Source organism: Eptesicus fuscus, chromosome 12 (assembly GCF_027574615.1).
Source record: "Eptesicus fuscus isolate TK198812 chromosome 12, DD_ASM_mEF_20220401, whole genome shotgun sequence".
In the NCBI taxonomy this organism is placed as follows: Eukaryota; Metazoa; Chordata; class Mammalia; order Chiroptera; family Vespertilionidae; genus Eptesicus; species Eptesicus fuscus.
The window spans coordinates 86795068-86819487 of record NC_072484.1 but is presented as its reverse complement, the minus strand read 5'-3'; the positions used below and the strand labels follow the sequence as shown (position 1 = coordinate 86819487).

The 24420-nt window shown below is 43.9% G+C and overlaps 1 protein-coding gene across 4 annotated transcripts in view; it reads left to right on the top strand.

Annotated features, from left to right (window-relative positions):
• The window catches only part of DTNA (dystrobrevin alpha), a 220514-nt gene that overhangs the window by 102495 nt on the left and 93599 nt on the right, over positions 1–24420 (top strand). For all 4 annotated transcript variants that reach the window (XM_054723821.1, XM_028155711.2, XM_008148310.2 and 1 more), the window contains exons 3-4: positions 3857–3924; positions 12641–12721. In XM_054723821.1, the coding sequence (XP_054579796.1) occupies positions 3858–3924; positions 12641–12721 (148 nt within the window). In that variant the 5' untranslated portion in view covers position 3857. The remainder of the gene's footprint in view (positions 1–3856; positions 3925–12640; positions 12722–24420) is intronic.

The window sequence follows — 24420 nt, the reverse complement described above, 5'->3', positions numbered from 1 at the left end:
TAATTACCTTCTCCTTTGGCTCAAAGTAGATTTGATAGTGTGTCTTACGAGCTAGAGAAACATATTATAAAGCAAAATAAAAATTCCAACTTTAATGGACAGTTAAGTTCATGGTCAAATTCAACTAGTATCATATTTCCAGCTCAAACCTGGCTGGGTATCAGAAACACCTATGGTACTTTTATCTTTCTTGTTGAGAGTATTACAGTTGCCCCTCCTCTTTTTCCCCCATGTCCCCCATCACCTGGTTTCCACCCAGCCGCAGGCCTTTTTGCTGGGCTCCAACCCCAGATTCAGTGCACCCGCCATTTGCATTTTGATCCTTTCTCCAGGCTGGCGGACAGCTGCCGTGGCGGATACTGTCCAGGGAAGACCAGGTCCCTCACGCATCCAGCTGGTCATTACACTGGAACAGTGTGCTCATGTCCCTGGCCCCCCAAAACCAGGCCCAGGTTCCAAGAGCAGAAGATGACGTTCAAAGTAAAAGGCAAAGGCAGAAAGGCATCGCAGCCATTGATCTTAGAGGCAGCATCCTCTGCTTCTGGCGCTCCTCTCAATCAAGGACGAGGAAGTGGAAGCAAATGCAATTATGGGAAAGAGCGCGGAACACTTTATTATATTGCCCAAGAAGACTGGGACTCGGATGTAAAGCTGAGGGAGTCACAGCAGAGGCCTCTGTCATGAGCAGAAATGGAGCGGGCATTTCTGTGCCGCCCGTAGATCAATCAGAGGAGGCGAGGCCCTTGGCGTGGCCTTCACTGCGCTGATTCACTCCGGGGGGTGGGCAGCATTGGCGATCGCTGACCCAGCATCCCCTTGTCACCCGCCGGGAGCCACACGGGGACCAGAAAGGCTGGGCGCGGCTCGTCACCCTGCACACAAGGTCTGCGAGTCTTCAGCTGTTTGCTGAAGTGCAGCCTCTAAAACACCGCTGGCCTTTGTGGATGGGCACTGAGTGTGAATCAGGGTGCGAGTTGTGTGATGATATGTGTCTGGCTTGACATAAATCTGGGTGCTGGGATTATGTCATCACCATGGCTCTTTCCAGGGTAACAGTGTTTTAAAACGGGAGAATCCACTCAGAAGCAGACAGCGGCATCGCTCCGGGGAATCAGAGAGAGCTTGGACCTTCCTCCCCATTCTCCTTCTGTCCTGAGTCGCCAACGTCTACCAACTTCATTACCAGCTTCAGAAGGATCTTATTTGTATTGAACAGTAGCAGCTGGAATATGATGACTGATGATTAGAATCCATGCTGGCTTCAGAATTTTAAAATTAAAAGCAAAAAATAGAAAGGACTCCATTTCCAGCCCTGCCAGAGAATACAGTGTGTTTTATGGCCAGGCTGCCTGAGTCTCAAGTTCCTCAGCTCTAACCTGGGAATAGTATCTCCCCTTCCTCCTCGCGAGGCTACAGGCAAATGCGTGTTATAATCTGGGGAAATTCACAGAAATGTAAGACACCGTTGGGTTAAGCTTCTCCCTTTAAAATGTCTTCTGTGCCATGTCATAGAAATGTATGCTGTGGATGACGGTGGATTAGAGATGGGAAGGAAGTGGGAAGGAAGCGGCTCGAGGATGGGATATTTCAACGTGAACGTATTCTCCCTGTTCCAAAATACAACTCACATTTATCCTAACAGCCCGTGACCTACATTTAGATTCATTCTTTGTATCTTGCTGATTCCCACGCTGTTCTACTCTGTCGTTTCATTCCTCCCCCCATACACGAGGGCCAAGTGGGGGACTCTCCCTGTCTAGCTGACAGCCCTGTTTTAATGATGAGGCTGGGGCCAGGTAACAGGGAGCTCACCTCCTACCAACTCGTTATCGCCACGAGGGCCTCCGATGGTTTCCTGCTCTGTGTGAAATGCTGTGGGGAGGCAAAGGCTCAGGCCCTCTCTGCTCTTCCCTGTGACCTGCCAATCATCACGTGCTGTTGAGTGTGTCCTAAATCGCTCAAATCAGTCCTTTAGCGTAAAACAGAATATTGTCACTCCCGAATCACAGAAGTGTCCGGCTAACTGGACCAGTCCCTTAATCATGTGCTCTGACCCCCTACCGTCCTGCCGGCCCAGTCTCTCCTGCACTCGTGACACAAGTGCAGTAATCTTGACAGAATCTAAATCTGTGCACATCCATCCCTACTCACACCTTGGATGGCTCCCGGAGCCCCAGCGCAAAGCTCTGACAGTCGACATGACAAAGTTTCTCTGGATCCAATGCCCGCTCACCGCTCCAGCATCTCCATGCGCACTGCACCCAGCAATGCCAAGCTAGCCCCAATCGCCAAGTGCACCCCATACACTTTTCAAAGTGCCATGCTTTTTCCCGAGTCCTTCCTTCACTCTTTTCCACCTGGAAAATTCCTATTCGGCCTTTAAAACTGTCCCAGAGTCACTTCTCCTTTGATGCCCTTTTCAGAGAAACTAGCACCTCACCCTTTGAGCAGTCTTCCCTGAGTGGTTCTGTTCACTTCAGCCCCAGGTGATCAACCTCTCTCGCAGTCACATACCTTTCTTGCCGCTTCTACAGCTTCAATGACCTCATTGTGCATTTGTTGTTTATACGCGTTTGGGTCTTCCCCGCCAGAGTGGAGGCACAGTGCGGGCGGGAGCTGTGAACTGATCACTGTGTTATACCCAGAGCTTCGTTTGGTGTCTGGAGTATAGAAGATACCAATAAAGGTTTGTTAAGCTCAGTGCTGAGGGCTATGAAGGCTCAGAGGAAAGGCATAAACCCAGCCAATCACAGAATTAGGAGGGATTTCAGAGGAAGATACATCTGAATTGAGACCTGAAGGGTAACTGCAAGTTACCTAAGCACAGAAAGAGGGCAACCAGACCAAAAATAAATATAATAAATAGAGTGGACAGAGACCCATATTGAGAAGGAGCAGGGTCCATGGAAAGACAGGGACAACGATCAGCTGTGCCTTATGCTTCCCATGCCCAAGAATCAAAGCATAATGGGATCAGTATAAATGCATACGCGTATGTGTACATGAGAGGTGAGACTTTAATTTTTTAAATTTTAATTAGATATAATTTTAAAAATTGCCTCCATCAACCTGTAAAATCCTTAATATTTAGCCCAAGCCCTCTGTCAGACTAAACAACATTTCCATTAACTTTCTCATTATTTTCTCTTTCCTCAAGTCAAGTTTTAATTTTTTTGTAGCTTTTTTCATTCTCTGTTTTAACTCTTAGTATTTTTTAAGATAGTCCCACTATAGATAGTATGTTTATTTAAGTAGAGAGATGTGAACCTAATCACCTTACATGAAAATATGCACAGAAAAACAGTGGCAAGTTCCAAACACTCAACTTAGAGGCGAACATTTAGAAAATCACCTGTTTCTAAATGGAGGTTTGGGGCGCACGAGGGACAATCTGCAGCAGAATGCGGTAAAAGGCATACTGGTCTTGGAGCCCGAACGTCTATGCCATTCACTTCACAAAGTTCACGAGACTCTCCGTCTCCTCATTTGTTGAATGAGATGCATTATATCTACGTGATCTTTTTCATAGGAATTCCCAAAATTAGAATCTATATGCGTAAAAGTGTATCACCTAACAGACTGGATAGGACTGTATTTAGTTATAACACAAGGTCATTTTCTGCTGTAGATATTTTTGTATTAGAAAATAAAAAATCAAGCAAATACAGCAACATTATATATGCAGAAATATGTACAGCAATTTAAGTTAGTGAAAGTAAAACTATACTTTCGAAATACACAGTGTTCGTTTGTCTCTGTGTTTGTGGCATAATCACGGCAAGTGTGTTTCTATAGAAATGGCCGTTGGCCTCATTAGCAGGAGGATAATACCCACTGTACCCGTTTTGTCTCGTAGAATGATTGAAGATAGTGGGAAAAGAGGAAATACCATGGCAGAAAGAAGACAGCTGTTTGCAGAGATGAGTAAGTACAGAACTTTTAAGGAAGACCCTACAACAGGCGTCCTCAAACTACGGCCCGCGGGCCACATGCGGGTGTTTTTGCCGTTTTGTTTTTTTACTTCAAAATAAGATATGTGCAGTGTGCATAGGAATTTGTTCATAGTTTTTTTTAAACTATAGTCCGGCCCTCTAACGGTCTGAGGGACAGTGAACTGGCCCCCTGTTTAAGAAGTTTGAGGACCCCTGACCTACAATGTCCATTGAATATACATGAAATTCTGTGACTCGGGTACTTTTATTTAAAATCCCAAATTTCTTTGCATAAAATGTAACTGGGAATTTTTGCCTTCTATAAGGGAAAAGTTAAATTAGTGAAACATCACAATGTGTTACTACACTCTGTATTTTATGTGAAGGAAAAGTTTCATGGACCTAAGTGTGTATATACACACACATACACAACCCTTTGGAAACACTGTTTAGTGTTGGCATTTAACAGATCCACTAAACTTTGAAGTCTGGGTTCATCTGTCTACACTGTGTCAGTGTCCAGCATGTTGTAGGCACTAATAACATTGGTGAAATGAATCATTGACTGTCTCATCTACTGAATGATGGCTTACGTTCCTATGGGAAAGAGGAGTCCTGTGTGATTACCAGACCAAACTATACGCTGTCATTTAGACTTCATGCAGTAGGGAAGGATCTGTCCCACAGACCAGTCTCTAAGAAGATGAAAAGTTAAAAAGAGCCCACACGCCCAGCCAGTGTGGCTCAGTAATTGAGCATTGAACTATGAACCAGGAGATCATGGTTCGATTCCCGGTCAGAGCACATGCCTGGGTTGTGGGCTCAATCCTTAGTGTGGGGCGTGCAGGAGGAAGCCAATCAATGATTCTCATCATTGATGTTTCTCTCTATCTCTCCCTTCATCTCTGAAATCAATAAAAAAAATTTTTTAAGAGCCCCCGGAGGGCACCTGCTATCGAGGGAAACCAAGCCAAGACTGACTCCAGTGGAGAAGCCATGAAATAGAGGCCATTGGTTTATGTATAGATAGGGTTGTAGTCGGTAATGTCTCCCTTGTAGACCACTTTTCCTATTCATAAGGAAGAACTTGACATTGGGAGGAAAGTACACATCGCAAATGAACTGTTATAAAGAGAAAAGTACAATTCTCTTATTGTCTTTTTATCTCTTTTTTTCCCCGCATAAGAGATGAGGATGAACAGAAGTGAGTGGTAAGCCTTTTTCCCTGAAAAGGCAGTAGACAGAAATTAAGTTTCTACTGAAGATTGGAACTGATTGGCAAGAATGAGGGTCAGAGCAGATAAAAGAAAGTCCCGGATAATGAGATTCATATTTCCCTTTATCGTTTCCCAATAATTGGGTGACACCAAGACAGTGTTGGAACTAACACAAAGGAAAGAAAATTAAAATTGATACGGGGAAGCTCAATCATGCTCCTTGCTCTTTCCACTTTTAGAAACATGTCTGAAGTGCCTGTGAGTGTTTCCGCCATGACCTTCCAATTTGCTAGGCCCTGTTTGGTACTGTGCCTTCATTTCTGGCATGGCCGGTCACCTGGACTTATGACCTTATTGATACAAATCTCACAGAGCAAGGAACCTCATTACTGCCTGCCCATCTAAACAAAATATAAGGCAACACAGATGTCCTCCCATATCACAGGTTCTTAGACTGAAAAGGCAAGAGCTGGGTACATCATGGGCCAGTGTTTTGACATAAAATTTTTAAAAATTTAATATTTAACATAAAAAACAGTAAAGTCTTAGGGGAAATGTTTGAATTTATTGTTACAGTAAATGCTTTATTGGCAAACACACTGTAAGAATTATAAACGTGTGATTATTTAATGATTTTTAAAATACTTACCTAAGGTTAAGTACCTTATTCCTGGTGCAGTACCTCGTACAGAAAAATGCATATGTCACACATGACTTTTGAGTTAAAGTTGTCCAACTCAAAGAAAGATCAGCATAAGTTTTATAGCCAAAGAAAGAGAGAGAGTTCTAAATTTTTCAAGTTAGGGAGACTTAGGAAAATTGTGCATTTATTTTCTAAACTGTAGCTTTATCTTTTATAGAAACTTCTTAGGGTTGTCATGTGCTTTATTAAATCATATTCTGAGTTCTGATTAATGAGTAGTTTTAAATGGCATACAAATATGCGTCTTTCTTGCTTGAATATGCTAAATAATAGACTCAGATGTTGGCCCAAAGCAGGTAAACACGTCTGGTCTTAACAATCCATTAGTGAGTATCATGTTTATATCAACCCTAAGTAGGACATGTCCACAATAAGTAGGATTCTGCCAGATAAAACAATTGGAGGAATTGATTTTGATAGTAGACTATTGCACAAATGAGAAAGGATGTCTCATTGAGAATGTGTTTAATAGTTGAAAAATATGTGGGTCACCTCAGCTCTATCAGCAGGACACCAAATAAAGACAAAAAACTATTATCAGAGAAAACTGATAAGGAGATTGGAAAGTAACTACTTCCAATAATTCTGATGTCTAGAGAAGGAGCTAACAAAGATGAGGAACTTGTAAGTCTAGTCAACTAAGTATTATCTAGAAATAATTTTAAAAAACAGCAAAAGAAAATGCCTAAAAGATCTTTGTTTTGGAAATTACAAATGTCTAAGAAAAATTGCATGTGAAGGATTTAAGAAGGCCAGGAAGAATTTATTTAAGACTATTGCAACAAGGGAGAGAGCTTGAACGTAAATCCACTGGAATGCAAGGAGGGTTTTTGAGGCCTGGGATGAGCTAATATAAAAGTACTAAAGGTTATTAGTGGGGAAGATGGCCAACTATTTTAATTTTGTTTTGTTTGTTTGTTTGTTAATCTTTACCCGAGGATATTTTTCTATTGATTTTTAGGGAGAGTGGAGGGGGAGAGACAGAGAGAGAAACAGTATCAAGACTGCAACTGAGGTACCGGAATCGAACCCGGGACACTTCAGTCTTTGGGCTAATGCTCTATCCACTGAGCCTCACCTGCTAGGGCAGAAGTTGGTCAGTTGTGTTCGCTAATTGTCACTATTAGGAAGTTGGGTTCCTCCCCTCCCACAGGGATTGGGAGAGCTCCTTCAGTGATTACATTTCAAAGGAATGGCTCCCAGGTCCTTAGGAAGGATATTTCTGGGCTATAAAACTGGCCAGAAACCGGGAGATTTATGTCTCAATGGGGCAGATAAAGAATTTACAATGGAAAGTTTTCTACGTAAATGCTCTAAGAAAAGGGAGGTCAGGCCTAGAGTCAGGAAGAAGCCTGACTTATGTTTAGTCAAGCTGAGGGGAACATTAAGGCATATCAGCTTTACAAAGGCCAAGAACAGAAAATAACAATTAATAAGAAGAACAACTGACAAGAAATCCTGGCACATTCAGGTGATTGCAGCACATGTGCATCAGACATCTACTCTGAGCTCATAGCCACAAGCAGAAAGTAGAAAGAAACGGCAAAGAAATGAAATTAAGAGTAACATGGACTCACAAAAACAGCAAAAAAGACTAGCCTTACATATCAAAACAACAACAATAGTAACTCCATGGCCGCCTCCTTGATTAAAGAAATTCTGGGCAAGCGGCCCTTAAACCAAAATGCACCTTCAGTATAATGCCCTAATGATCAGTGTAGCTAGTGCCTTAGACTAACGCTGAAAAGACTGGCCTTTCCAGGCATTGAATAAGTTTATCAGCTTAAACAAGTTTATCAGCCTGGATTTTAGCAGAATCAATAGTTTATGCTTGGAATTACACTCACCTCCTCTGTTTTCCTGCTGTCAGAGCACATTTGTGAACATATCCACGTCACTCACCGTGAGCTCCTGCGTAGGGACAGACCATTCACCTACAGATGCTGAACCAATGTTGGTTTAAAAGCCTCCAGGACACAGGGTAGGTAGGTTTCATTGAGAGGAAACTGATTGGAAAGCATTCTTTCAGAGCTTGGGAGGCTTCCGAACAAGAGAAGAAAGGTCTTCGCCAGAAATCAAAGGGAGGTCACTGTAGGCACTCAGCAAGCACTGCTGACCTGTCTGAAGGCTGTCTTTCTTCAGAACGCTCACCACAGTCAGCGGGTGAATAGTTGGAATGGAACCCAGAGCGTGTTTTTGCAATGCACACTGTGAGTTTTAGGAAAACTGACTTCAAAAATTCAGGAAAAATGACATGAGTGTTGCTACTACCATAGGCCACAGTGGATGCAATGACTGTTTTTACTTACTTCTTTATCTCTCGTGCTTTTCAGCCTCTTCAAAATGTTAGCACCATGGGTCACTCTCCTGCAAATTCTCTCTTATGTCACCACCTCCCTGGTCTGGTCCTCTGCTTTTTCTGACCACTTCTACTTCTCTTTTCCTGTCTCTTAGTATCTTCCCAGCCATCTGAAGTCAGATTTTACCAAAGTTTTGTTCTTGACCAATCCTTTTCGTATACAATTTGATTTTCTGTCAAGGTTTCACCATTGTTGTTTTGGCTCTAAGTGTCCAAGGATTCCTTCAGAACCACCTCTCGTAGTCTCAGGAACCAGTTTGTCCAGAACAGCCAGCATATAAACAGTGTCCCTCCCAGCCTTGCTTCCTCACAGTCAGAGCTTATACTGATGGAGTAGCTTAAGGTGGGCTCACTATCAATTGCATTAATAGTGCCCATCACAAAAAAAGCCATGTCCCTGCCCAGGGTTCTGCTTTCCAGTATTTTCAAATTCATGTAGTCCTTGAACAACTACCAAATAGCTAGGCACTGTTCGAATCATGAACAAAAGATAGTGGTAACCCTAGACATTTCAACATGCTAAGAACAAGGATTGCTCTATTGACTTTACTTCCTTATTCATTTATTCAAATTCCATCTCTTTTTATAGAGGAATTAAGTCAGCTAATTTCCCTTTTTAATAAGGCTACTAGACTGTTAGCTCAGGAAAATATCATAGGCTAAAAATGGACCTTAATCTCAGCAAGGCACTAACAAAGTCTCTTAAGTTGTGCGTGTGTTGGAGAAACATGAGCTGGATCACCATACAGTTAGGAAGACTTACAGGTAGTGATTATGACCATGTCTAAAGGATAAGTAATGGGCAGTCACCCTGGAGGGTGTCCCCTAGAAGTACCAGAAGACTCTTCTGTGGCCCTGTCAGGCCCTTGATTTTAAGCAATAATTTGGACACAGAAGACATGCAGCTACTCCCAGGTAGACGATGAATCTACAGATTTTCAAGAAGGGACTGCACATGTAAACTTAAATTAAGTGTATGGGGCAGAGACAAATACATTTATTTTGAGCAAGAGCCTGCACACCATACATCAGATCAGGGGTGGGGTTTTTTTTGTGTTTTTTTTTGGTCCCAGAACTCATTATGGATCTTGTGTTTGCCACTTACATTGTCTGCGCAAGGTAGTGTGCTGCTGTATCTGAAAGGCTAATTTTCCTTGCTCACCACATCCCTATTAATAGTGAGGCCTTACATCCTCAGCCAAGAAGAACGTACACAAATAGGAAACACTGACAGACCGACAGACCTCTTCCTGATCATTAAATAAAACAGAGGGTCCGTTAAGTCCATGTTGTGATGGGGCAGGTGAGCAGTCAGTGCACTCCTGTCCCTAAGTATCAGCTCTCCTTCCCTCTTCCTGCTCCTGGAGGGGCACCTGTCCCACGTTGCCCCAGGACCTCTATGGGAGGGAGGTGCAGAGGAGCCAGGGTCTCTCTGCTCAGAGGTCAGGATCTTGCTGGAACTAAGAAATTGAACTGTGTGCTGCATCATCATCCTTTTCTACCTGGGGCTTAAGTCATTATTCTTGAAAAACTTACACAAATAATCTCTGTCCCTAATGACTTCTTCTAAAGGATTATTTACAGGTATTGAGACTTTCCTGATGGTTGAGCCAAAGTCCACATCAATAAAACGACACCCTTATCCAGGGGGAAAGGCAGATTTAGCATTCGGGTATTTCTGATCATTGCTCTGCCTGGTTTTCCAGCATCCATGAGCCTCTCAGATGTAGAGGACCTGAAACTGGGAAGCCCCTATGAAATGCCAGTGAGAAAATAATTTTTTTTTTAATATCAGAAAGGTTAGAAGTATGAGCTAAAAAAAATAAAATAAGTATGACCCTAACCGGTTTGGCTCAGTGGATAGAGCGGCAGCCTATGGACTGAAAGTTCCCAGGTTCGATTCCAGTCAAGGGCATGTACCTTGGTTGCAGGCACATCCCCAGTAGGAGGTGTGCAGGAGGCAGTTGATCAATGTTTCTCTCTCATCGGTGTTTCTGGCTCTCTATCCTTCTCCCTTCCTCTCTGTAAAAAAGTCAATAAAATATATTAAAAAGAGAAAAAAAAAGAAACTAAGTATGAAATCCTACCTGTAGCCCCCACCCCAAATAAGCATTTAAATTGAATATAGGAAAAAAATCTGACTTCATATACATACATATGATTTTAAAAAATAGCTTCTTAATAAACTACAAGCTTACCAAAGAGCCCAAGAATGAATTTCATTAGTAAGTGTCCTTATCAAAGGTGATAGTAGTTGCTTCCCATATTCTGTACAGGTTGGGTTAATTTTGTAGATCTTGTGTCAAGGAGATATTAGCCAGTCATGGAACAGGACGATGAGAATGGTTAGGGCCCCAAATCTTTGACTGATGATGATGAGAATAATAATAGCCACCTCCATGTATTGAAGCCCGTTGTGTGTCATGCTCAATAATAGACATTGTGCTTCAAATGACTGTGCAGTTGAACCTCTTGGACCTAAAAAGTCAAGGAGGAGCTACCTCCCCAGCTAAACCCTAAACTCGTGATAACAGGGACTTTTGTATATGATCTTCAGATGGTAATGAAGATGCTAACAGTGATGATGGTAGTGGCTTCCCATTGTTTGAGAAATAAATTCTCAAGTCCAGGAGAAAAGATTAAGTGGCTCCAGAGGGGAAACTAGGTCAAATGGATTGAAATTACAGAAAGGCAAGTTAAAATCAAATGCAAAAAAGAAATTTCTGTCACCTGTTGCTCAGAAATGGCTCAGGAAGCCTTTTAGGTGGCCCATCTGCTTGCTGTAAAGTTCTCACTAGGGACCAGCTACGTAGGTTACCAGCCAATAAAGTTGATATTTTCCCCATTTTACACATGAGGAAGTAATCTTTAAAACTTGTTCAAGTTCACACAGCAAGTCCATTTATTTTCACTGTGTTATAATTCCTGTCATTGCAAATAATCCTTCATGGCCATTGGCTAAAATGTCTACCTCTTGAGAACATGTGGAAGGGAATTTCTCGATTAAGTGAGGATAAATCCTTGCCTCTTTGATCCTTCAAGTACCCGGTATCAATGAGCCTGTTTGTCAAGTAATAAACTTCTGTCGGAATTAATACTTAATTACATGCCTTATTAAACCATGGAGTACTAGGAGTACTGAGAGTGTTTTTAAATGAATCTAAAGAGATCAGTTTGAGTTGAGGGACTGCTAAACGCTCTCAGCGAGGGACACTTGCTAATTCATCCCAAGTTGCATTAGGAGAGCGTGTAATTGGTCACCTAATATAATCACTTCCAGGCCAGTTCATTGACTTGCTATCCTAACTATTATATTCAGAAGCATCTGTGGAGCACTTCTACTGGTGCAGAGCAAGTTCAACACATGTCAAAACCAGGTATGGGCCTTTGTATCTGTATGAGCCATAAACATGGGCTTCGACGAAGCCAAAGAGTTAGAAACAGAGAACTGACCTTTGTTGAAAGTCTGCTGCGTCCCAGACACAGTCTAAAGAAGAACCCATTTGAAGGAAACGCAGGTTACGGAACAAGCAGCCATCTGCAAGGGGAGGTTCTGGGGTAAAGTAGTGGGAACTCTTGTTGGAAGATAGGATGGGAAGAGCTTGCAGAGGAACTTGGATTCTGAGCAGAGGAGCATTCCGACTGGGTGCTGTGGGCATCATAAGCCACGCAGGATTCCTGAGTGGAATGGATAGGGAACGCAGCTCAGAAACATAAGGTGCATTTGTCCGGAAGGGACGGGAAGCCACTGTGTAAGAGTAGCAGTTGCTTTCAGAAAGGCGTCCCCTCCGAGGTTGACAGGGAAGCTTGCAGGTGAGATGCTAGGAATAACAGCGAATACTTGCGTAGCGCTCATGTGCGCCAGGCAGTGTTCTCAGTGCTAGGGGTAGAGTCATTCCTTTACCCTGACGACGTATGGAGTCAACAGTAGTGGGATCCCCATCCCTGTCTTCCAGACAAGATAACGAGGACTTCCAAAAGCATTTGGCCTCAGGTCAAGGAGAAAAGATGCCCAACATTCGGCAGGTGCTCACCTCACAGCCTCAGTCTAATGACCAATGACAGCGCATTTAAAACGATGACGATGATGTTACTATCTGATAGCATCTGGCTGTTCACGTCGCAGCTTGAGCAGACTGTGCTCCTTCATGGCAGCCTCCACAGGGGTGAGGTTGGGTGTCTTGGCCCTTGGCCGGTGAACAAGGTTGACAGCCTGACCTTCAGCGTTGATTACATAACCTGAGGGACACAGGACAGACCTTTTCAGGTCTTCAAGTTATATTTATGTTCTAATAACAACAAAATTAAGTGCATGGGTTATATTTATAGTTGTTTTCTTTATAAATGTTACAAATCCCTTTCCACGCACATGGCATACCATATGTGTACGTATCTCCTCCCCTCCCCACCTCCCCCCCTCCCCCTGCAGGAGCTCAAGAGCTGGATCGAATCCGACTCTCCACCTACAGAACAGCATGCAAGCTCCGGTTTGTTCAGAAGAAATGCAATTGTAAGTATGCCAGTTGTTTGCAGTAATTACCTTCATGAGTCCTATCATTTACACTTATTACTTAGTTTATTAAAGCTAGGTTTTCTTGTAAGAATTGACAAAAATAGGTTTACACAACAATGAAAACAATGTTATGATATACAAATGGTAGTGAGACAATGCCTAAGTAATTCTCAAGGCTTAATTACTCTAACCTGCTAAGGTGCATTCCATCCTGCCATTGGAGTGGTTTAAATCTGGAGGGATGCTCTCCTTCTTCTCTCTAGCCTGGGTGTTGCAAATGCGGTGCCATCCAGATGGTTCCCAAGAACTTTGTAAAATATCGAACACGAAGTCCTCCTTCTATTTGTGCTTCCTTTACAAGTACAGGAACATGTTCATAATCTCTGGAAAACAATCCAGTTTCTTTCTGAAACTAGAAAATTTACCCTTTGTATCAGAATATTAACTACATTTGCCTGCATCCGACAGTAGCAAGAGAAGAGACAAGACTACTGAAGGAAACAAAGGAACTTGCTTAGCTTTTCCCCAAATTTTAAAATGTACGCAGCGGGGTAGATTAGTAATCACAGTGAGCAGATTCATGTTCGGTGCTGGGTCAGTGCTTCCGTCATATCACCACATTCATTACCTCTTGGAAAAAAATATTACTTTGTTTTAAAAATGGGCTGCTATAAAAAATTAATAACTCTTCTCATTTTTCTAATTAGTATGGATGCCTTAAAAAAATGAAAACCATGTTATCTTGAGTGCATACACACAGTTCTTGAATAATTGCCATGAGGATTAGTACTTGGTGAATGAAAAACCAGCCATGTCCACGTCTTTACCATCCCAGAGTCTCCCCCAGATGTTTCTTGGGGCCCCGGGCAGGCCACCCCCAGCCCACGCTTCTAGGCTTATTGCTAATTACGACGAGGATAGGCAGTGTACAGCTCCTCCGCACGGCGCTCACCTGCAGCTCTTCCCCAGCCCCAGAGATGGGGCTGGAGTCTGGGGCAGGAGAAGAGTGTAGAAAAAACATCAAAGATTGTTTGACTCCTCACAGAGGCTAATCGATGTTCCCCTCTTCCCCACCCACCCCCCCACAACACACACACACACACACACACACACACACACACAGCCGTGAGAGGAGCCCTCTGGCCATGGGAAGGGATCTGTGGTTGTACTTGCAGTCTGGGTATTGCAGCCCTGGTGTTCAAGGTCAAGGAAAATGCTCCCCCAGAAGCAAAGCTTTCCCTCCTCCACATCCTCATCATCCAAATTTAAGCAAAAAATCGAAGAATCGCCACGTTTTCAGCAATGAAAAGGTGATGGAGTCCTCCCTTTTTCTTTACCTCATTACCAGTGGCCCTCAAAATAGAGAGGAGGGGAGAAGGAGTAGGGATAGGAGTTCTGTCTCCTCAAAGCATTGCCAAGCGGAGCTTTTCTTGTGTTATTTTCAGTAGGAGCAGGGAGTTTCAAATGGCATTACAAAATGGTAAGGATGAAAAAGTGAGTGAGTGAGTGAGTGAGTGAACAAACAAACCAATAGATAGAAAAGGAGGGAAAAAGGGAGAAAGGAAGGAAGGAAAGAAGGGAGGGAGGGAAGGAAGGAGAGAGGAAGGAAGGTTTATAGTGATTTGTCAACCTGCACCAACATTACAAAGAGTATACCCTGTTGGCCCTAACTGGGTCCAGCAAACCATGAGCCATATTTTATTCCTCCTCTCTGAGAAAGGCCATTTCTCCTTCTTGGACATCTCTTTTTCCTCTTCCTATTCTTTTCTGGTGCTCATCCTTACCCTGTATCCAGAATCGTGGCATGGTTACACTGACATTCTTGGAAAACAGTTACTATCTTGGAAAATAGCGATAGTCCCTCCCTGGGTGAAACAGAACCTTCCTCACACCTGCGCAGTTGCCCTCAATGAATCCATTCATTTACCTCTTTAAAAAGCTTACAATGAGCTCTGTGTTTGCACTGTGCTAGGTACCAAGGACAAAGCGATGGGGAGTAAGATGCATTCCCTACCTTGAAGTTGCCCACAGTCTAAGTGGGTAGATGGATTTCTAAACAGACATATAAAACAGTGTGGACATGTAATGACAAGAATCCGTACATGGCATTGTGGGGGCACCGGGAAGGCAGTGCCCTGACCTGGGCGTGGGGGCTGCTGAGAGGAGTCTTCTGGACAGGGAGACAGCTGGGATGAATCTAAAGAACTGGTAGACAGTAAGCAGAAAAAGTGCTATTTGCTTTACAATGTACCTTCCAAATTTTATACATTTTAGGATGAGAAAAGACATTGCATTCTATACAAACTAGACAACACTAAGACGCAAAGAAGAAATACAAGCTTATGTTGAATGCTCTGCTAAAATTAAGCTTCTTTTTCAAATTGTTTCCACGTTGATGCAAGTATTATGTGTGTCTGCCGAGTTTTCCTTCCTGACAATAAACAGAACAGTTGTGATATGGAGGTACTTTCAGAGTGCCAACACAACTGAGCCGGGCTTATTCTAATCAGAGTTAGAGCTTTTCTTTTAGAGAGATAACCAGAAGCACTGGTGTTTATGTGACATGTTCGTCAATATTAACTACCCCTGTAAGAGAGGGAGAAAATTGTCTGCAATAAAACCCAGCTCCAAGTAAATTATGGTACCTTATAATGGAGTTTTACTCTACAATAAGAGAAATAAGAAAAAAATCCAAATAGTGTATTTGTAACTGCATTGCTTTATTGGAAATTCATATGCAGTGTTTACTTCACAGAAATTGATAGACCTTAACTGAAAATGGCTTGTTCATTTTTAGGTCCAGACATTATTTACAGATAAAATTTATTTTGTGTATTACCCAAACCAAGCTTTAAAACTATATAATGGAGGAGAAAAACATAAAAGCTGACATTTGTAAAGTCATCTCCTAGGAAAAAAATAAATATTGTCTGGATATAGCATGGAGAGCATACTTTCTTTATGAGATTTTTTTCTTATCTGAACTTAAAGATCATAAGTGTTAGTTAATCCCCCACATTTTCTCCCCCACAGCCCTTGCCTGCTCGTTCATGGTGTCCCATCTACAGCACCGATCCCCATCACTGACATCGTGTTCATTCCCTCTAATGCAGTCCTTGTGGATGCTGAGAATACTGATCCCAGTGTTCGCAGAGACTCCATAGAGGAGGCCAGGACGCTGTGGCCGTGGACTCAGTGGGTCCAGCACCTATTTTTGTATAGACTGTGAGCTCAGAGTAGGTGAATATTTATAACCAATTTGAAGAGAGAAAAGAGAACACTAATGTGTAATCCCAATTACGCAAAATGTTTTTCTCACAAAAAACAATTCCAGTTTGCCTATTGATAGACGAGCATTTAAAAAAAAAAAGTGGTACTCATTTATTATATTTTTAATTTTATCAAAATGTGAAATTTATTTCCTCTTTTGTTATATACAGGGAGGGTAAAAGTGGGTTTACAGTTGTGAGTGCATAAAACAGAGTTTATTCTTATATTATTCTTTATTCATGATTGCATTGTTTTTCATAAGAACAACTGTAAACCTACTTTTGCCCCACCCTGTCCATGCCAACATAATATCTACTTAATATTAATTCATTATATGGTGGTGCCCCTCTGCCCACAAGAAACAGTTAGCATCCTCTGCTATAAAAGAAGAATTATAAGAAGCCCATCTTTTTTTTTTTTTTTAGGCAATAAATTCCTTCAAGTTTTGTCCATAGGATTTGTCTTCCAAATCAGCTTCTTTCCTCACCATTCATCTGTACTCCCTCTCATTCTCCCCCTCCCCACGCCATCACTAGCACAATCTCTAATAAAGTGAAAGAACAGTTCTCTCTCGAAGTTAGGGAACAAGTTGGCTGTTTCATTTTCCAGGAAAAAATGGTACAGAATGGAGAATACACATCCAGGCCTGATACTCCTTTCTAATCAACAGCCTTCTCTTTAACTTCCGGATCTCCTGGTAGCTGTTCACGAAAATAAATATCCTGTATACCACCTATAGGCAGGTGTGCAATGGTAACATTTCGGCCTTTACCTTAAACAAATGGCTTTTCTGCTGTCACATTATTTCCTCGCTCGGCGTTGGCATGGTCAATGATCCAGATACCTATAATGTCAGCACGTGTGTTTTTTCAGAAATTACTTTAAAGTCAACGAAACGCACCCTTAAGTTCATGAACAACAGAAAGCAATAAGAGAAATAAATCAGAGATCTACTCCCTCCTGTCTACATGGAACAAAAGTAAGGAGGCCGGGGGGTGCTGTCCCCCACAACTGACATTGTACCATCTTCAGTTCCTCTGGCCACAGTCTGCTATCACTCTTATCGGTTAAAATTTAATTACAATTTTTGTTTAAAAGGAAAGACGAAAAGATATAGACTTGTATCTCAACTTTCAGTTTCTCAAAATATCGTTCCTCCAGTACATGAAGCATCTTTTAAAGTATCCCTCATCCAGCTATACTTTAGGGCAGCGGTCACCAAGTGGTGGTCCGCGGACCGCTGGTGGTCCGTGAGGTCCGAAAGGTTGGCGACCGCTGCTTTAAAGAATATCTGCTTTTGTCTTTAGTAGCTCTAAGCTTTCAGGATTTCTTATGAACCAGAAAAGCAAAATGCAGATACCTGTTTACCTAAAGGTGTCTCTCTCCCTGCAAAGTTAACCCTAGCGAGTGCTATCCGTGCGGTAAGACCTGAATAAGATATTCTTCCATGAATGAGCGAACAGGCTCCAACTAGGTTCACTTTCCACATCCAGGTGACTAGTTTCATGTTGCAAGAGTAGCCTTTCGGTATTTCTTAGTCATAAATACTAATATTCCGTTCTTTTTTTCCCCAACCATATTCCTTCTCTCTGCCTCATTTTTAAACATGTGGATTTGGAGCTGCTGGTATCCGGATTCTACCATTGCATAACAAATTGCTACACACTTAGCAGCTTAAAACAGCACACATTTGCTATCTCAGTTTCTAGAGATCATAAATCCTATACAGCAGTGGTTCTCAACCTTTCTAATGCCGCGACCCTTTAATACAGTTCCTCATGTTGTGGTGACCCCCAACCACAAAATTATTTTCGTTGCTACTTCATAACTGTAATTTTGCTACTGTTAATGAATCGTAATGTAAAATATCTGTGTTTTCCGATGGTCTTAGGCGACCCCTGTGAAAGGGGTCGTGACCCACAGGTTGAGAACTGCTGCTGTAGAGCCTAAGACCATTGGAAAACACAGATATTTACATTATGATTCATTAACAGTAGCAAAATTACTGTTATGAAGTAGCAACGAAAATAATTTTATGATTGGGGGTCACCACAACATGAGCAACTGTATTAAAGGGTCGCGGCATTAAAATGGTTGAGAATCACTGCTATACAGCATGTTGGATTCTCCGCTCAGGGGCTGAAATCAGCATGCTGGCTGGGTCTGTGGTTCTCATCTGGGGCTCAGATGGAGACTAGCTGCTGGAAGAATTCATTTCCTTGTGGTTGAAGGACTGTGGTTCCCGTTCCTACCGATAGTCAGGGGGGTAGTCTTAGCTAGCCCCTAGCAGCTACCCACACTGCTCGACACATGGCCCCACAGGCCACTCAGAGAAGTGGTCGGCAAACTCATTAGTCAACAGAGCCAACTATCAACAGTACAACAATTGAAATTGCTTTTGAGAGCCAAATTTTTTAAACTTAAACTTCTTCTAATGCCACTTCTTCAAACTAGACTCACCCAGGCCGTGGTATTTTGTGGAAGAGCCTCACTCAAGGGGCCAAAGAGCTGCCTGTGGCTCGTGAGCCACGGTTTGCCAACCCCTGACTCAGAGCATGGGTGTCCGCTGCCTTTTCCGGGCCAGCCAGAGTGTGTTCCTCTGACTTCCCCTCTGTGACCGGCCAGAGAAAACTACTGTTACAGGATTCCTGTGATTAGTCAGGCCCACCCGGATAATCTCCCTGTTTTAAGGCTGACTGATTTGGACCTTAATTCCATCTGCAAAACCCCCTCACAGCAGTACCTGGATTACTGTCTGAGTAACTGGATGAAGGTAAACAACAGGGACCCAGGAATCGGGGAGGCGGGGGCGCATCTTAGGATTCTGCCTGTCCCGCTGCCCAGGACCATAGACTTCTCTATTTTCCAGATAAGGACATATAGAACATTGGGTGAAAAAATAAAGTTTAAAGTAAAATTCTGCAGCAGAGAACTAGATCCCCCAACAGAGAAGTATTCAGAAGGGAAGCTAGAAGGACTCTCTCCAGTACGGAGTCGGCGGAAGAGTAGGAGGTTTGGTGGGGACATAGCGGGGCCGGTGACAAGCCCGTGGAGCATCGTTATCTGTTTGTATTGCTCCCAGTGTTTCGGATGCTCACTTTCATCCCTGACGCTGAGTCATCCTAGACGCATGTTTAGAATAAAGGGAAGTGCATTGCTGGAATACAGCGTTCCCAGAAATCCCTGCGGGGAAGTGGGTGGCGGCGGCAGAACAAGCCCATTAACGTCTTCCACGGTGGGACACGCAGCCAGAAGCACGCCTCCCTGGGCACCTGCCCCTGGCACATTGTTTCCCCTTGGTCAGAGCAAACTTCTCCTCCTCCTCTTCACTGCTTTTGTTTTTAAGATCTTAAAAATCCAGGGTTTTGCTTTCTTCTTAGTACTTTGATTTTTAGAGAACGCCAGGAGCTTCATCTGATCGGACTGCTGCCACTGCCAGCCTGTGACCCACGCGCCACCGCTCATCTCGTTTCTCGGCATCTGGACGTCCCATCGGCCACTCCCTTCCCTGTCTCCCGCTCTGCGTGCTGCCTGGAATCCATGCCCACCAAGCCCTTTCACTCTCACAATTTAGGAAAGTGTCTCATCTTTAAATGCCCCAGGCACGTGGGAAAGAGGGATACACACGGAGAAATGCCTTCCAAGCCTCCTCAGCCCCATCTGACAGGTGCCAGAGCAAGATCGGTGACCTTCCCTGACGGGTCTGCCAAGCTGTGTTCTTGGGAGCCTGCCCATCAGCCCAGAGCCAGACATCAGGGCAACGAAGGGACACCCAGGGGTGCCGCCCCCAGCCTGGTCCCAGGACCTCTGGGCTCTGAGGGACACAGAGGAAACAGAAGACAGACTGGAGGGCAGGGCTGGGCAAATGGCCCCTCCCACACAGCACACCTGTGGCCCTGCAGGGAAGTGATTGCTGCTGCCGCCCTGATTTATTCCTGGGGCTGCGTTGACATTATCAGTCATTTGCTGTTGCTATTATCAGTCACTCGTGTGATTCTCATTCAGCAGCTGTGGGCTGAGATTTACTGCGTCCCAAGCGTGATGCTGGACCCTGGGAGCAAAAGTGTGGTCATATTCCTTCGTGTACAGATTTAGTGTTGGAATAACCTCAAGTTTAGAATCTAATGAATATGTTCTATGTATTCTAAAGCTTCTCATTTTATAATATCAAGTGGCAGACACATCCTAAAACGTTGCTATATAAACTCATATCCAGCCTTTTAGTCCCCTCAGCAAACTTTCATTTTCTAAAGAAAAAAATTACTTATAAGTATGGTGATTAAAAGAAACCAAATATGTACACAGCTGTTGAAAGAGAGTATCTGTAGCTACCCTTGACTCACTCACGGTGCTGGGCTGGGACTGCTTTGCCTGCTTTTCACTGGGACTTGAAAGCTTCTGCTCGTCCCAGGTGAGGAGAGCAGTGAGTGTGCCCCTTAAATAAGCGCCAGATAAAGTCACACCGTTTAAAACGGAACTTCCACGTACAGCCAAGTGCCCTGGCAAACAGTCCCTGCCCCCTGGGCTGCCCAGCCTTGCCCGCAGGAGGCCAGCACGTGACCACTCAGCCTGCCGCAGAGCTAGCCACGGCTCCAGCCCTAAATCGCTTGGTTTCTCAGAACAGTAATGAACTTCCCCGGGAGGTCAAGTGGGATGCACTTCATCTGTCAAACCCGCCGCCGCCGAGTGAGACACTGCTGTCATCATGTGAAGACGGAGATGCTGAGGGAAAAGCCTATGACCCAACAGAATCAGAATCCCCTTGGAATATGGCCCCAATCATCACTGTCTTCCACGTGTTATTCCGGGAGTTTCCAATCAGTGATGGACAAGGACTTGATTAGAATCAGTGCTGCAGCCTGTGTCTCCCCGGAAAGCGCACTCCTCAGCAGGGCTGACCGGAAGCTGTTCGTTTGGATACTGGAGCCAGAGCAGAACTGGAACAAGAAAGGAAAAGCAATAGATCATGTGGGACCCCCTGAGGAGGCTTGTGAAATGCACCCCAGAAAGGTCCACCCGGGAGACAAAAGGAGGAGGGACTGAGCCCTGCACTGGGCAGGGGCCTGCACTCGCACTTGGGAGAGCGTTGGGGGGCTCCAGGTGTCCAGGCCGAGGCGTCACAGGTAAACAGCAAGAGCCTGAGCCAGTGGCTGGCTGGTCACAGCCGCACGGAACTGGCCAAAGTCTATGCCGTGACGGTCGCCTACAGGGCCTGGAGGAAGGGATGGAGCCATGATTTTGAAGATGGTTTGAAAGAGGGGTCTGAAACCTTGCCTACTGTGTACCTTGGCTTTCTGCATTGGCGATTTCCTCATCAGTATTTTCTACTAACTTTTTAAAAGATGTTTTTTCTACACGAGATACACTTCCCATGTTCTTGACTTCGCTCAAGGTGTCAGGAGAGAGTCTGTAGCCATCCAGGGACCTGTTCATCCCAAATGCTTGCCCGTCTCCCGAACAGCTTTCCATGCACAAGGAAATGAGGCCATAGCTATCTTCTGCGTGGAGGAGGAAAATGCACCTTCTGTTTTCTATCAGATTGTTTACTCTCATTGCACAGACAATTAATTATGTCTTTAAACAGGCAGGGTGGGTGCAGGACAAAATAACACTTCCAAGCCGGTTGCCACCACCCGCTCTGCAGTGCCCCTGCGCACTTTGCCAGTGTTCACGCAGCCAGGTGGGCACAGGATGGAGGGTCACCGAGATCAACGGCTACAAAGGGAAAGTGGGAGACAGGCCTCATGGTCACTAGCCCTGGGGATGCTCTTCCTCTTACAATGTGGCCTCTGGCAGGTAGGATTCTGGCCATCTGCTCAAGTCATAGTGTGCAAGGAATGAGAAAGTTCTGTGGAAACCCTGCCCCGTGTGTCTGAGAAGCTGAGGCAGAGGAAAGCGTCGAGGGGTTATGTGCAGTGTCTGGCAAGCAGCAGGCACTGTGGGCCATTCCCCAAGCAGTAGCAGGCACCCAGTTTGAACAACGCGTTCTACGTGCGGCCATGAGGAATAGAGCGATGGCCAAGACATAGTCCATGTCTTCAGATTGCTCAGAATTTAGTGCTGTGACTCTTCAGCTTCTCTCCCCATGTCTCTTTGGGAGAATCTGATGAAAGCCCCTGGCCCTGTCCCCTGAAAACACACATGGCCCTTAACATAAAATTTAGCTCGTCATTTCAAAGACCCTACTCTTCCCTGAAGTTCAATCAAGGGTTTATCTAAAAAAATGGAGGGGACTACTTATCCTATATAATAAAGAGCTAATATGCCAATTAGACTGGATGGCGGAACGATCTTCCAGAACAACCAGTGGACGGGGCTGCAAGGCAGCTGGGCTGGGAGGGCCGAGCCCCCTTGCACAAATTTCGTGCATCGGGCCTCTAGTTGATTAATAACTGTGGGAAATGCAGAGTGTCATAAATGGTCTAATAGACACGTGGAAGTTTCTGGAAGCAACAAAGGGGGAGGTTAGCATCAGAGTGAGCTGCCTTGTGGGCATGCATGTGTGCAATACCTTGAAAAGATAGTATTCTGAAGGGTATAGCTGATGAGGGCAGCAGGCTGAGTAAAGGCACATACAGGACAGCCAAGGGAATATCCTGGAATTGTGAGAAGTCCAGTGTGACTGAGCATAGGGCTCAGGAGAAGCTGGAGATGAGGAGATAAGGCTGAAGATTAGGAACCTCGAGTCTAAACATGGATTTTTATGCTTGGGTTTTCCCCACTAGACAATGGTATGACCAGAGCTAAGCCTTAAAGTATTTTTTAGGATAGGTGGAAAAGGGCAGCAGTTGGAGAGTGAGGAGGCTTGCTGTAAAAAGAATCTTAAGTAGAAGTCAGTAACTGATAGGAAATGGTAAGAGCATATTGAAGGAACCTATACGGAGTTATCTAGTGAAGTCTAAAATTACTACCCAGAGGGGAGATCAGATATTAGATTCCCTCGCTTCTAAAGTTATTAAATATATTCTGAACAAAGTGAAACACTCGCAGTGAGAAATTAGTTATTGTTCAGGTCATTCTTTTCCTTTACCTTCTCTTATTATTTTTACAGTCCTTGGTACAATACTTTGAAAAATAAAAGGCTCATTAAATGCTTGTTCAATCGAATTTTGTTAAATTTAACTTACAGTATGACAGCTGTTGAGCCAACAATTAATCTACCTCATTTTGAATAATGATGCTGGTCTACAAACACAATTTAAGCAACACGGAATACTTTTTCCTAGTAGACCATGGGTGTGCTCTCAGAGCCTTTGAGGACTAGCGAGATATCCTATTTGATTTTATACCAGAATTATGTTATAGGCCTTTTCCTGAAGCTCTGTATTATATCATCAATATTAACCAGGAAGTTAAAGTGAAACTAAAATGTTATCTGGAAGATGTGATGCATCTCTCCTAGGAGCCTCAGCAAAGAGAACGATGTTCGTGATAAAGGCATACTTTGGGCGCGAGGGAGATGTTGAGTTTGGAAGCATAAGATCATTTAGTGAACTACTCAGACGTTTAGATTCGTATCTTAGAAAGGTATGGCTCACTGGTGGAAATCAAATCTGAAAATTGTGCTTTTATTAACATTTTCTTTCCAAACTCAGTGTCTAGTTAGTGTAGATGATGGCTGATATCATCAGCATAATGACATCAGGATACGTGTGTTGACTCTGCCAAAGCATACCATGTAACTAATGAGTCCTCCCCCGTCTCAAAAGGTTTTTAAATACGATTTTGTCACAATAAGAGGCCCGATTGCCTGCAAAAAGTACTTCCTTTGAAAATATCTTACCAACTGGCTAATTTGCACATGGATTTCTTGTTCCTGAGATCCTCATGATGCCTTTTAAATGAAGTCCTCTGTATCACATGCGCATCCATTTCCTGTTCTTCCTGTCCCTTGTCTAACTCCATCCCTGGAGTCATACTCCCTAGCAGTGGTTTTTAAACCTGATTGTCTTTCAAAGTCACCTAAGGAGGTGCTTTACCTGTGGATGCCCTGGCCTCACCCCAGACTTCTGGAATCAGACCCACTCTCCACTCTAAAGGTCACCTCTGGGTCTCACCGCTGCACTGGTTGGCTATAGACGGGGGTCGGAATTAGCTGACATGGTGATTTGAAAAATGAAACTAAACATTGAACTTTACAGGCTGCAAATTCTCAGTCTTTCTGTTTGCTTTCAAAAACTGAGAGAAGTGTGAAATAATGCTCAAAGAAAAGTTCACTTAGTTATAGACTCTGCTTTCCTGTAAGCCCCACACAAACTCCTCCAGCCCCAACCCATCAATCCAGGACCGACTGCACCTCCTTCGTTCATTGCTCTGTGCCAGGGGCCACCTGGCTTCCTTCTTCTTGGAGTATTCTCCCTCCTCCTCAACATGTATTCATATCCTGCTTTGATTCAGGAGCCAACTTGAGCCCTTCCACCTCTCCT